The following is a 13,093-nucleotide window of genomic DNA, read 5'->3' on the forward strand; positions in this document are numbered from 1 at the left end:
AAACATAAAAAAACAGTAAAAAGTCAACAGCTGACAATGCAAAATTAGGAATGTTTTCATTTCCTAAATATTCCGGAAGAAAGTCATGAATAAATTGAAATTATATTGATAATTGTAACATTTACCGATCATCATTAAGCTAATTGTTAACAATTGAATAGTCTTTTTGTTTTCCCTGCCAAACTCACAACACACATCTTCAAACAAGCACAATTGTTTAGGCAAACAAATTAGCAAAAAATATTGAACCACTAAACATTGAAAGCATCAAAAAAGCCTCAGCAAACTTGATCATCTTTTGATTTTGCTTCAAACAAACAGCAGGAATCAGTAAATTTGAATAAAAATTTGAACCTCTTAAACTGATCAAACAAATAAAGATTTACTGACAATTAACCAACCAAATTTGATGATCGACAATAATCAAACCCCAAAAAAAACCTGACTTGAAATTGACTCAAAACTCAATGTTTACCAATGTAAACTTGTAAAGTCTCAATTGCTGACCGTGACTTGATTGTGATTTTGATTGCCGGTGAAAAACATTTGATTAAACTCTCAACTGTATCAATAATCACGAAATTATTGCCATTACTATTTAACTATTATTTACATCAAAAGACTTGCCATTGCAAAGTGAAGAGACAAAAAAAGACTCAAAAATGAAAATGTTTCATTTATCATTGACTTTCATTGACAATTTGCCATTTCTTTATTATTAAACTTCTAATCAGCCATCATTGAATCATGAATATTTCCGGTAACATGTCAATTATGATTATCATTATCATCATTGAACTTATCATTAGAAACATTATTCAAGTTACTTGGAACGCCTTTTCAAAGGCAAATACAAAACTAAAAATGCAAAGCAAACTTGAACATTGGTTAAAAGTTAATAGATATCAATGTTAATCATAAACTTGTGACTGATTGAGATGAACAAGAAAACCTTTTCTTTGACAAATTGACTTCACAATTGAATAAATCATTCAAAGTTATCATTTAATTCATCATTAATCATCAAACTTAAAGTCAACCGATAATCAATTTTAAACTCCAGTAAAAAGTAAGTCAACTTCACGATTAAAATTGAAAATGCAAACTCCTCCAACAAAAGCAAAGCAAAGGGAAAAAATGATGAAAATTTTTACCTTTTCTTCTCATATTTCAATTCCAAAGTTGAAATGAATTTCATGTGATTTTGGTTCAAATCTCATTGAAACATTCAAATGAATGAAATAATTTGTCCAACAATTTGCAAAACAAAATCAATTGCAAGACAAATGAATATTTGCTTGTGTTTGAAAGTTGGACAAAAGAGGAAAAATGATTTCCAATGAAAAAAAGTTGACCGAACTTTGAAGTTTCAATTTTTTTGATTGAAACGCAATTAATTGTAATTGTCACTGTAATCGTTTCCCTTTGAATATAAATGACCAACTGGGTTGGAACTTTTGATTATACAATTCTGTATAACCATTTACGGAAGATTCAGGGTTAGTTGTTGCACTCAACTTGATAGCAATTTTATCCCTTTAAAGTTCAACTTCTCCTATAATGATATAATAAGCTGAATCTATAATATGACGTTTCAAGATGATTGTCAACTTACGCTCATGTAATGAGCACATGAAATGTTTCAACTGTTGAATGGCGTTGCCAAAACTTGGTTACAAATCGAGTCAACAAGCGTCAAGAGTCGAGAAAATATTGAAATGCCAACATTTGGATCAATTTGCATTGTCGCAAAGTTGACCAACGATCGTCAATCGAAATCGTTGTCTTCATTTTCGGACTTTGCTTTCGATTTTCGAATTTTCATGTTTTTCTCTTTTCGGCTGTTTTGGCCGCTAGACAAAAACCATTACTAGGTAAAGTAGTCAGGTAAGATGATGATAAAGATGAGGGAAAACATGAGAAGGATGATAAAAAATGGAAACTTAAATGGTTTATCATTTCCAGTTTTCCCTTGTTTCTCATCCTACATCATTTTATCATGTTATTATTATTATCATGATTGCTATTTTATTCAATATGAACTTTTAAATGTAAATGGTTGATTAATGTTTTCTGGTGACAATTAAAGTCAACTTGTTTTGTTGACGCCAACAGGTTAAATGATGCCTTTGATCAGGTTAAAATTGATTAGTCAACTGATTTGATTGTTTACCTTTGATTGGATTATTGAAGGCGCCTTGGTAAAACCAATATGAACTTAGTCCATTGTAAGGTGAAGGATAATTGTAAGTTGATGTTGATAAAGGTTGCTGTTGCTGTTGATGATGATGAGCTATTGATGGTGATGAAGATGGTGACTCGTTGTTGTATCCAATGATTAGTGAACTATCAATTAGCGATGAAGATGAGGTTAAAACGGGACCAGATAGAGTTGGTGATATTGAGGCGACTGCCATGGTTGACCAGTCAAAACACCTTTTACCCATACTATTAGGATTGTTATCCCTGCAAATGGTTTCACTTGTACTGTTAATCAATTGTTGATTATCACTGTTTTCACTGTTGCTGTTGTTACGATTAGTGTCTCCTTGGTTGGATTGGGAAGGTTCATTAAAACCAATTAGCGAACAATCAACGGTTTTATCATCAACAAAATGGCTTTCCCTATTACTTTGATCTGATCTATTGCCTTGCATTAATTTCAATTACAATTCACATTTAATTTATAATACAATTAAAGATGAAAAGTAAAAGGTAAAAACATTCACAGAGTTACACAGTCGATTGGCTATTGTTATTGTTTACTGTGACTTGAGAGGTGATGATGTTACGGTCAGGTTTAACCAGTAAAGCTCATCTCAACTCACGGATAAAAAAGTCAAACTGATTGGCAACATTTAATTGTGTTTAATTGTGATGATTATGATGACATTGAGATTTGGAGAAAACGAAATACAATTAATTTGATTACAAGGAATTAACTACAATTAAAGTAAAGGCTCTCTTGATAAAATGGATCGAGTAAATTGACACTCAGTTTAACAGATGATTCAGTTTGGTGTTTGAACAAAAAAAGAGAGGAAAAAAACACCAATAAGAAAGAGATGATAATAAAGAGATACATGATGATGATGATGATGATGATGAGAATAATGATGATTAGGATGATCAGGATGATGGGGATGATGGATGAAAAGAAAGAGGAAAAAGTAGCAACAGGTAAGAAAGAGTAGGCTGTAAGGAGTTAGCGGTTCTTAGCATTGAATCTATGCTGATGCAGCGTGGGTGATCCCAAATCATCTTCCCTCTCTTATCATCTTTATCATCTCTTTCTTTTTTACTTACTTCAGCTTGTTCCCACCTCCCAGTTACATCCCAGTTTATCACTTTTTGTGCCATCATCATCATTATCATCATCTTAAACTTGATCATCTTTTATGTATAACTGATTAAACTTTACCTTAAACCCTTTTATAAACCAATTTTGTTTTGATTTTCATCTTTTTTCCCTTTAAAACTATACTTTCATTTTTTTCCAAAACAATTGTCACAATTAATCACAATTCAAATTCAATTACAGATCAGCGATTGATTTAAATTTTACTAAACATTTTCAATCTCATCAAAATTCTGTCAGAATTTATTGAATTCTGGGAAAAAAAATCTCCTGAAAATAATCGAAACCGATTTTCGGAAATTTTTTTGGTTTGGGTTTTTTTCATAATTTTGGTCAACTTAACAATCGTTTTGATCGTTTGATATTTTTGGGTGACTTTTAGGTTATTTTAAAGCTTGTAACCTTTTCATCTTGACCAATGCCAACAGATAATTATGACTTTACAATAATCTAAACATGTAATTTGATATTATTTAATCAATCGGAAGTTACAATTTTATTCAAAGTTGTAAACATATTATTGTATATTTAATATATTCAACCATAAATGGTTAGTTTTTGATTAAATAACAAGCAAACCCATGCAATAAAACATCAGATCAAGAAGACAGTAAATAATGTATTTTTAGATTACCTTTTGTCAATGAAAGTGGATAAGTTGTTGTTGTTGTTTTTGATAACCAAATGTAGACAACAATCAGTAAATTGTTTACCCTTTCAGTGCAAGGAAATTAAGGAAAACTATTCACAATAATTTGAAACAATCAAGAAGAAAATTGAATTTGACTGTGATTAAAATTACAGAATCCCACTCAATAATCATAATCACAGTTATCATAAAGTACCTTGATTGCCATCTTAAATGTCAAAGGCATTTTCAACTTTTGTTTTACATTAAATTCAATTGATCTATTGGTCAAAGGGAACAACTCAATCGACCCAAAGGTCATCATGTTTAACATGGCTTTTATGTTGATCCGTAATGACAGTCAAATGTCAATTTTAATTGTAACATTATCAGTTTAAAGGTCATCATTTTTATTATTATTAAACGATTATTATTTTATCCTTTTGATTCTTCAACCTTCATTTGGGTTCATCTTTTAAATTGTTAATGTCAAAGTGATAAAAGATAACTTCATGTGATATTCAGGTGAAAAACAAATTAAACTGAATCCATAAGAGCCCACGTTGAGTCTCTAAATGAGTCAACATGTTGATTCGTTATCAAAAGGAATCGAAACTTTAGTCCCATTTTAGGTCAAAACTCAAGGATTCAACAGTTGATCGAACTGATTGAATTGAAAAAATCCAAAGAGACTCTTCACTATTCAATGACAATTTACTGATGAAGAAAAGTTCAGTCAGAACAATTGTTATCTGAGCAAAGCAACAGGTTGTTGAAGGGAGTTGTAAGACTTATCAGTTGATATTCAAGTTGATATAAGTAAAGATATTGAAAAGTCAATTTACCTTGAAATCATTGGTACGATTTGAGTTTGGATCCTGGATTGTGCCAGAATTGGTTCATTCAATTGTTGCCAATGTTGAGTTGATTCTTCATTTGATTGACTGGGATTGAATACATTATTTAGAGGATAACTTTGGTAATTTGATTGAAATTGTTTAAAACTTTATTAATTGCTGTTAATTTAGATTGGGTAAACAATTTTTTATCACATTTGTAGTAAGTTTCAAGGTTAAGTTCATCTTGTTACCGTAAACATTCAGGTAAGACTGAATCATTGAGATGAATTTTATCAATGGAATCTAATAATGTTACAATGTTTACATGAATGAGCATGTCGTGAACATGATATAATCACTGAGACTCTCGTATTTTACATGAAAATGTTGCAAAATTTAATCGTTATTACGCAACTCGGTACAAATCAACAATCAACCAATTTTTTTATTCATTCAGTTCGCAAGTGATACTCAGGTCGATATGTTGCGTTCAACCTCAAAACCTCATCATTTAGCATCAGTTTTAATTGGTTTGATGCAATATGATATTGAGACAGATAATATGGTCTAAAATTTTTTTAGCTTTGCATTCATTTTCAAGTCCTTTTGATCATCTATCGAGGTAAATACTCGACATGATAAGATAATACAGCTGCGAAAAGTTAGACCTCGAAGCATCTGGGTGATCTATTTTTCGCGATAAATTGTTTGCTAATCAATTTATGCATCAGGTACATTCAAGACATTTGAATCGATGGTGATTTTGCTTGGTCTATCTCGTTGCCTATCGATTTGCTTGAATGTTAAATAAGGAGTTTGGCTTCAAATAGCAAAAAGTTACCAATAAAATTCACACTTGTCATGTAATTTATCGAAGAGTTGAAATTCATTAAACTGAAAATTAGACACTTTTTCGATTTATTTACTCACAACTGAAAAAATCGATGCAAGTTTCAATTTTTAACGTGATTGAACCGAAAATTATCGATCAATGCAATTTTTCAATCGGCCAAATGAACGCTTTAGTTGCTCAAACTAACTCAACACCGAATCGATTTCTGTATCGCACCTTTACATAGATTTATATTAATTTTAAAGGCTGATTTGCTATTCCGTCTTTTCACTCATCACCCCAAACAAGACGCATAAGATAAGGTATCGAGTTATACAACAAGTCGTGTAACTCCATTTTCGCAGTTTTTAGAGAATGAAAAATTAAGGTTTATATTTTGGCACTTTGTCGATATATCTCTGTAAAAGTTTCATGATGAATTAAAAGTCGATTTTTCATTGATAAACCCGACGCTAAAATGCATAACAGTTTAGGTAAAATTAATCTTGCTTTGAATAATGACCAACAGTTATTATAATTTGGATAAGTTTGAAAAACAACAGAGAATGCGATGTTCATATTATTGACTAATTATGATTTGTTACAATTAAGGTAAAAAAGTTTGGGAAATGTTGGGGTTGATATTTTTGTTCAGTTTATTTTCATCTTTACTCTCCACGTGAGCCTGAATATACAATATTGTACAGTTGAATCCATCAATATGTGTACCAATTTGGCTCCTGGTTATGACAATTTGATTTCCCAATCTTTAATCATACTTAGCTAAACTGTAATTTTCATCAACAACAACTTGTAAGCATCAACAAACTAGTCAAAAAAAGGTTTAAACGTTTTTTTTGTACTTTCAGCTTTACATTTCATGTAATTTGTATTTACCCGTATTTGTTATTTGCCTAATCAATTGATAGACTTCTGGTCAGTTTGATCAATTGAAAAATGATTTTTATAAATAAATCACTTCTAATTTAACGTTAAATGGTTAACTTAATTTGGTGCTATTGTAAATGGTGCTGTTTGCTACAATGTTTAGGTCTTGACTCATCCAGGTATGGCAATACATTGAATGTTACATTTTTTTGTTTCATTCATTTCACATCAATTAATCGTTTCATTTAACCATTCATTCGTTTGATTGTTGGACTGGGAATTGCGAAATCGTATTCAACATCAATATCAATGGTCATGATAACGATAAACAACTGAAGAAACTTGAAAAAAGATCAATGTTTTCAATGATCAACATGTTGGAATCCATCGAGAGATTTTCACCATTTGCAACTCTTTGCATTTCGATACAAAATGGAAACTGGAAAGTTAAATTAAATGGTTAATAGACGAGTTTTATTGATTGTTCAGGCACATTAAAATTTATAATCAGTTGACTTTACAATTGACTTACCTGAAAAGCTAAACATTGAGTACAAGTGTACAGATATACTGAAAAGTTTAGTAAGTGCGTTCATTTCAACTCAACAATTGATGTAAACAATGATTATGTCTATGTAATAAGTTGAGTTTTATTGTCCTCATTAATATTTAATCAATTGGTGGTTCGAGAGAGAAGGTTAACAATTATGGAAGAATAAATTGTAAAGGTTCAACTTCACACAGGGTTCAATGGTAGTAGTGACTGTAATGGTAGCCTTGCCTTGTAGGAGCGGATGATTTGAAGATTGCCTGTGTAAAGAAAAGGGGTAAAAAATGTTGAAAGGTTTAGGTTAAAATTAGTTAGTTAATATAAAACAATCAATAATAATCATGTTAGTAAATTGTAAGCGAAAACAAGTCTTTCAATAACATGTAATAATAATACTGAAAAAATTATGATCCATCTTTATTTATATCAGCAATTGCTATTCATCGTCATCGTTAGCTCATTCATGAAGTCAGTATGTTAACCTGAAGAGCGATAAAAGCCTTTCCATTTCAATGGTAAGCTTACAACTCTTCGCAACCAAGAAATACTGATTGCATTAAAAGCAAAATTAAATCATAGACTAAAGCTTGGTGGTACAGGCGTTGAATAAAATTTATTTATGTGAAATGAACAGTAGATTAATAAATAAACATAAAAAATGGAGGTAAAATTTATACTTATCTCTGAGATTCGAGAGTTCCTTTCGTTTGTTTAAAGTGCACAAGAGTGCGGTTTAACAACAGAGCAAACCCAGGGTAGACTTTGAATGTGATTTTGACATGAATGATCTACTCGTATGAAAGTGATCAGAGGTCAGTTTCATGTATAATATATATTTGCAATATACTATACATATATATTTATTTTATATATTTTAATGGCCATATTTGCACATCGGATTTTAAATTTTTTCAGTTTTTTTGTAGTCTTAATAAGTTTTTAAGGTTGCAAAAGATATCAGAAAGATAGCATGTTTCGTTTCTCTTTTGCTTACCTATCTCATTAAAAATTAGAAAATATGTATAAAACACAAAAGCTACTAATACTTCTGCCTTCAAAAAATTTTCTTCAAACTTTGTAAATCTTGGAGGATGAACAAGGACAATTGTAATCTCTTTTTATTATTTTAATGTTGTTTATTAAAAAATTGGATAAGGACGTTTTTCTCTTTTGTTTTTTCGTCTACATTTTAATCTCAAGGTGTGAGTTGTTTATAGTCAATAAATAATGCTTTATTCAATAATTGAGAGAAAAAGAAACAATACAGTTGATTGCATTGAGTTTGACGGTACTTTTAATTTTCTTTGCGCATCCAATTCCCATCGATGTGATAAGATTACAATTAGGCATTAGTTGTATATTCATCTATCACACAAATGGGAATTAGATGCGCAAAGAAAATTTAAAGTACCGTCAAACTCAATGCAATCAACTGTATAATCCTTAGAAAGAAACACAAGAAAATTTTTTGGAACCTTTGAAGTTGCGACCCAGACATACTTTGTAAATACAGAAAAAAATATACGTAAATTTTTCAGTTATGGTTCTTAATGCTGAGCTAAAAAGTAAAAGGAAGCACAATCAATAATGCACAAATGCACAAAGCTGTGAAAACATCTTAGTAGGTTTGATTCAACGAACTTAAAAGTAGACCAGTATATGTAGCAGTATAGTAGTACGAGTAGTATGAATAGACTCAATTCACTGTACAAAAAAGCACAATGAAATACAACAAAATTTGTAAGTTGAACCAATTTTTCAACGAAATGACCTAGAAAAAGGCAATTTTACACGTATAATACAAGGCAATATGACACACGTTAATCATTAAATTAAGCTAGTCAGCGTTCGAAAAAAGAAAGATAACAAATCGTTTTGTTAGAATACATTACCGCTTTTTAGAATTTGTTTGGGTTGTGCCTTGTATTATTTATTACTATTTTGAATGAGGATCTGTTATTTTTATAAGTTTATATTTGTTTCTGATTAGCATACTTTAGCGTTTATTCATCCTTTTGCATATGAAAGATTTAACTACTAAATTTCTTTGCTGACTGGATTAAAAGTACTGCAGATCTAATTGTATTGTTCATAGATGCAAAATTCTCAACTTTTGCTGCATAAAAATTTGCATAAGCGAGTGCAGTTTGATTTAATACTGACTTATATTAATACTTAACTAATACTTCTGCCCTTAAAAGTTTCTATTTAAACCTTGCTAATCTTAAAAAATAAACAAGGAAAATTGAAATCTACTATACTCCAGTGTAAGATAAAAAGTTACTTCTTGTCTGATTCTCGTTTTCTTTCCTCTTCTGTTCTGTACCTGCTTTTTGTTATCTAATAAGTTCCGGATTATCCCTCACGATTGTTTTTTTAATGAAAAAATTCTTCAATATGTCCACTAACATTTTGCTCAATCTCAAAGAAGTTTGTACATTTCTTATAATTATAGCCACAATCACTACTGTTAGCACTTGTATTCTGCATTTTAGAAATAATTCACATATTTCCTCCACCTTCATGAAATTTAATGCACACGCTTTTGACAGATGAGTTTTTGGTAGACTCGTCCAGTTTTATAGAATGATATGAATTATTGATAAAAATGCATTAAAATATAAAATTTATGTAATATAATATTGATGTATAGAAGTTTAAAAGGGACTAAATTGACACAAGAAGTTGATGAACTGTATGAAAATAATAATAAGATTAGCAATTATTTTAGAGTATAAGCAATATCAATTTTCTTTGAAATCTTATCTTGCTTGCTGCTCGTTATTATGGCGAAAATTTTTGAATTATAGTTAAGATCTTGCAAATTCTTTAATTTTCTTAACTCAATAGTAAAAATAAAAAGTTAAATAATGATGATCATAAAAATGATGAGAGATAAGTAAACTCTCAACATTTGGGATTTGTTCCTACACAAATGAAAATAAAATACGAGACGCAAAGTAAGATACCCCAAAATTCTATAACATACATATCTAATTCTATCTTTGATAACATGATTTGATTTGTAAATCTTCCTAGTGCATCTTATATCAGATTGAAATTATTTATTTATAAAGCTCCACTGTTTCGCTAGCTTTACTAATATTTCTAGCAAAAGAAATAAAAGTATAAAAATATCTTATTTAAGATTACAATCCAAGACATATTTTGTAGTTAAAGACAATTATGTGAATTTTTTCAGCTAAAATGTCAAATTCCTGAAAAAATATATTATTAAGTTTTTATATTATCATGTGAATTAATGTGTGAATTTTCAAATAGGCAATCATCAATTCCCTTTACAGTTTTTCCTAGAGTTTTTTGCTTTTTGTTACACTGCCATCTAGGTGATCTAAAGGGGGAAAGCAAGAAAATTTGTTAAAAGTTAAAAAGTTAAAAAAGCAAGTGGAGATAGATTGAAATGCTTTCTTTAGTGATTTTGTATAAATTGCTGATTAGTTGTTCAAGTCAATTTATTATTATATTATATTAAAACCGCATTGTTTCCAGAAATTGACTATTTTAGCTGTCTCAAAACCTTTAAACATTGACAAAGTAAGTCAAATCATCAAATTGACTTTCCAGTTGCTTGCATTTATCATAATTCTCATCATAACATTTCAATTTTTTTCGTTATTTATCTGCAGAACCTCTTCTTGACTGCAAGGAGAGTCGAAATACCACCATCGAGAGACTGGGTTACACTGGTTGATTTTCTGGCAAAAATTTGATCTCAATATTTAATGATTTATGGGCAACTTTGTGTCCACTGAAATTATCACACTCAAAAGAGCTTTTTTTCTTTTTTCAAAAAGTTCGTTTCTCTATCCTTTGACCGTCAGTTTTTGAAAACATAAAGATAGTGCAGACAAACCTATAATGATGTGCGATAACGGGCAATCGTTCGCAGATAGCGCCACCAAAAATTCTCTTGCAAAAATCCAAATATTTCATCCGCACTTTCATTAAAAATAAACGCGCCCATTTTAAGATAAGCTGCTAATGGACGCATGCAGTTGGTAATAACAATATTGATAAGAATACATTAGTATATAAACTTCACTAAATATTGCATAGATAGTTGAAAGAGAATAAACTGCCACCAGTAGTTGCACTAACTGCATAAAAATAAAAATGACATAATCCTAGCCTCAATTACAGGACTAGGAGTATATGTATTAATAAATTCAAATTCGCACTGAAAATATGACTATATTACCTTGATTTTTTTCTTATTACCAAAATTTTTGAATTATAGTTTTAGATCTTTTAAAGACTTTGGTTCGCACAACTCAACTGCGTAAATGAAAAGTAAAATGAGAACGACAGTAAATATGAGAAAAAAGATAAATAAATCTTTTAAAAGGTTGAATTCAAACATTAAAAATTTGCATGAAAATAAAAAACTAGACGAAAATAACAAAATAATAAAATTCTACAGTATATATAATAATTGGTCTACCTTTGATTATTTTCTTTGATTCGATTCTTTGATCACCTTCTGTTTATGTTTTATCATATTCAAATTATTTATTATTGAATCTAACCAATTTCGATGTAAATATTGGAGAGATAGACTTTTTCGGCGTTCTCCTATAAAGCAAGAAAATAAGACGCACTTTATGGCAATGGTTGTATATTACAATAAATGTATTTTCATTGATAGAAAATTCTTTTATTTTGAAAATCATAATAAATAATGATTCAAAACATTAGTAAATCTTGTCACAGGTCGTTCTTCAAATTATTATACTATATTTTAATGTACTTAAATAAACAAAATGGAATAATGAAACACGAGTAAAAAACAATGAAAACAGCAAAATTATCATTTCTATAGTATATAAATAGTTTGATTCAATTCATGCTTATTCTTTTCTTAATCCGGTATCTGGATGAAATTTTTGCAAAATTATTCATATGGGAAATCAACCAGTCTGTCTGTGTGTCTGTTAATCTTTTACTAACTTTCATCTTTCAAATCAATCTTAGATTTAGCTTGTGCCATCTATGGAAATATATCGAAAAACATAGCATTTATGTTCTTTAGAAACAAAAAAAGTCGTGATGAGCTAAGAAATTGTGGAATCGCACTCAAACAAAATGCAGAATAATGTAGATATAAGTGTGGTTATTAGAAAGCTAATTTATCTTTTCATATCAAAATCTGAAATTGATAACTAAATTAACTAACTAAATTTAAATGTATATATTTACCACGAACTTATGAGCTGTTAGAATTGAATCGAAAGGAAAATAAATCAATTTTATAATAAGACTTCGAATATCAAATTGTGTCAACCTTCAACGACAAATTTACAAATAACCTGACAATGTAAGGTGCATTACCTTATATAGTAACTGCAAGAAACATTGATTAGGTATTACAATCAGAGAAATTTATATTCAAGCTTATTGAATGCTGTTTTGTTTTCTGTGCATGGATTAATCTTATAGTGTGAATTTTCTGATATTTTGTTGTGATTTCTGTCTATAAAACTGTCTGTAAAACAAGTTAGGAACAACTGATAATCTTCTGATGGAATTTTTTTCCTTAAATTGACTTTTACATCCACCTTGATCCTATAAGTAGAGCTACTACATCTAAATTACACTGTCGTTAACTTATGCAAATCTGTCTTCAAATGGATCATCTTATTATTACTATAGTTATTTTTATTTAGCTCCAGGCATACTTGATATCTAGAGACATAAACTGTGCTAAAATGTTGCATTTTTCGTTTTTAATGCTTAGCTTAAAAGTCAAAGGACGTAAAAACAAATTGTAATAATGTAAAAAGCCGTTAGAATGTTTCTTTGGGTTTTGATTTCTTAAATTAATAATTAAACCAAGTTCGTTGATTGAAATTCGGACAATCGATTCAAACTTTCAAAAGTACAGCGAAACTGTATTTGACGAATAAATGCATAAAGCTATGCAGATCACTTAAATAATAACTATGAATGGGAGACAAAAAATAGAAATATGGCAATATAA

General features: G+C 29.6%; 1 protein-coding gene across 1 annotated transcript in view; it reads right to left on the bottom strand.

The window, feature by feature from the left end:
* Positions 1-2,964, bottom strand: part of LOC107363160 (uncharacterized) — a 34,321-nt gene extending 31,357 nt beyond the window's left edge. Inside the window, exon 1 of the mRNA XM_015930340.3 lies at positions 2,174-2,964. Within this exon, the coding sequence (XP_015785826.2) occupies positions 2,174-2,657 (484 nt within the window). The 5' untranslated portion in view covers positions 2,658-2,964. The remainder of the gene's footprint in view (positions 1-2,173) is intronic.
* Positions 2,965-13,093: the final 10,129 nt, after the last annotated feature.

This window comes from Tetranychus urticae, chromosome 3 (genome assembly GCF_039701765.1).
Source record: "Tetranychus urticae isolate SD_2017Ah chromosome 3, NJAU_TeUrti_SD_1.0, whole genome shotgun sequence".
In the NCBI taxonomy this organism is placed as follows: Eukaryota; Metazoa; Arthropoda; class Arachnida; order Trombidiformes; family Tetranychidae; genus Tetranychus; species Tetranychus urticae.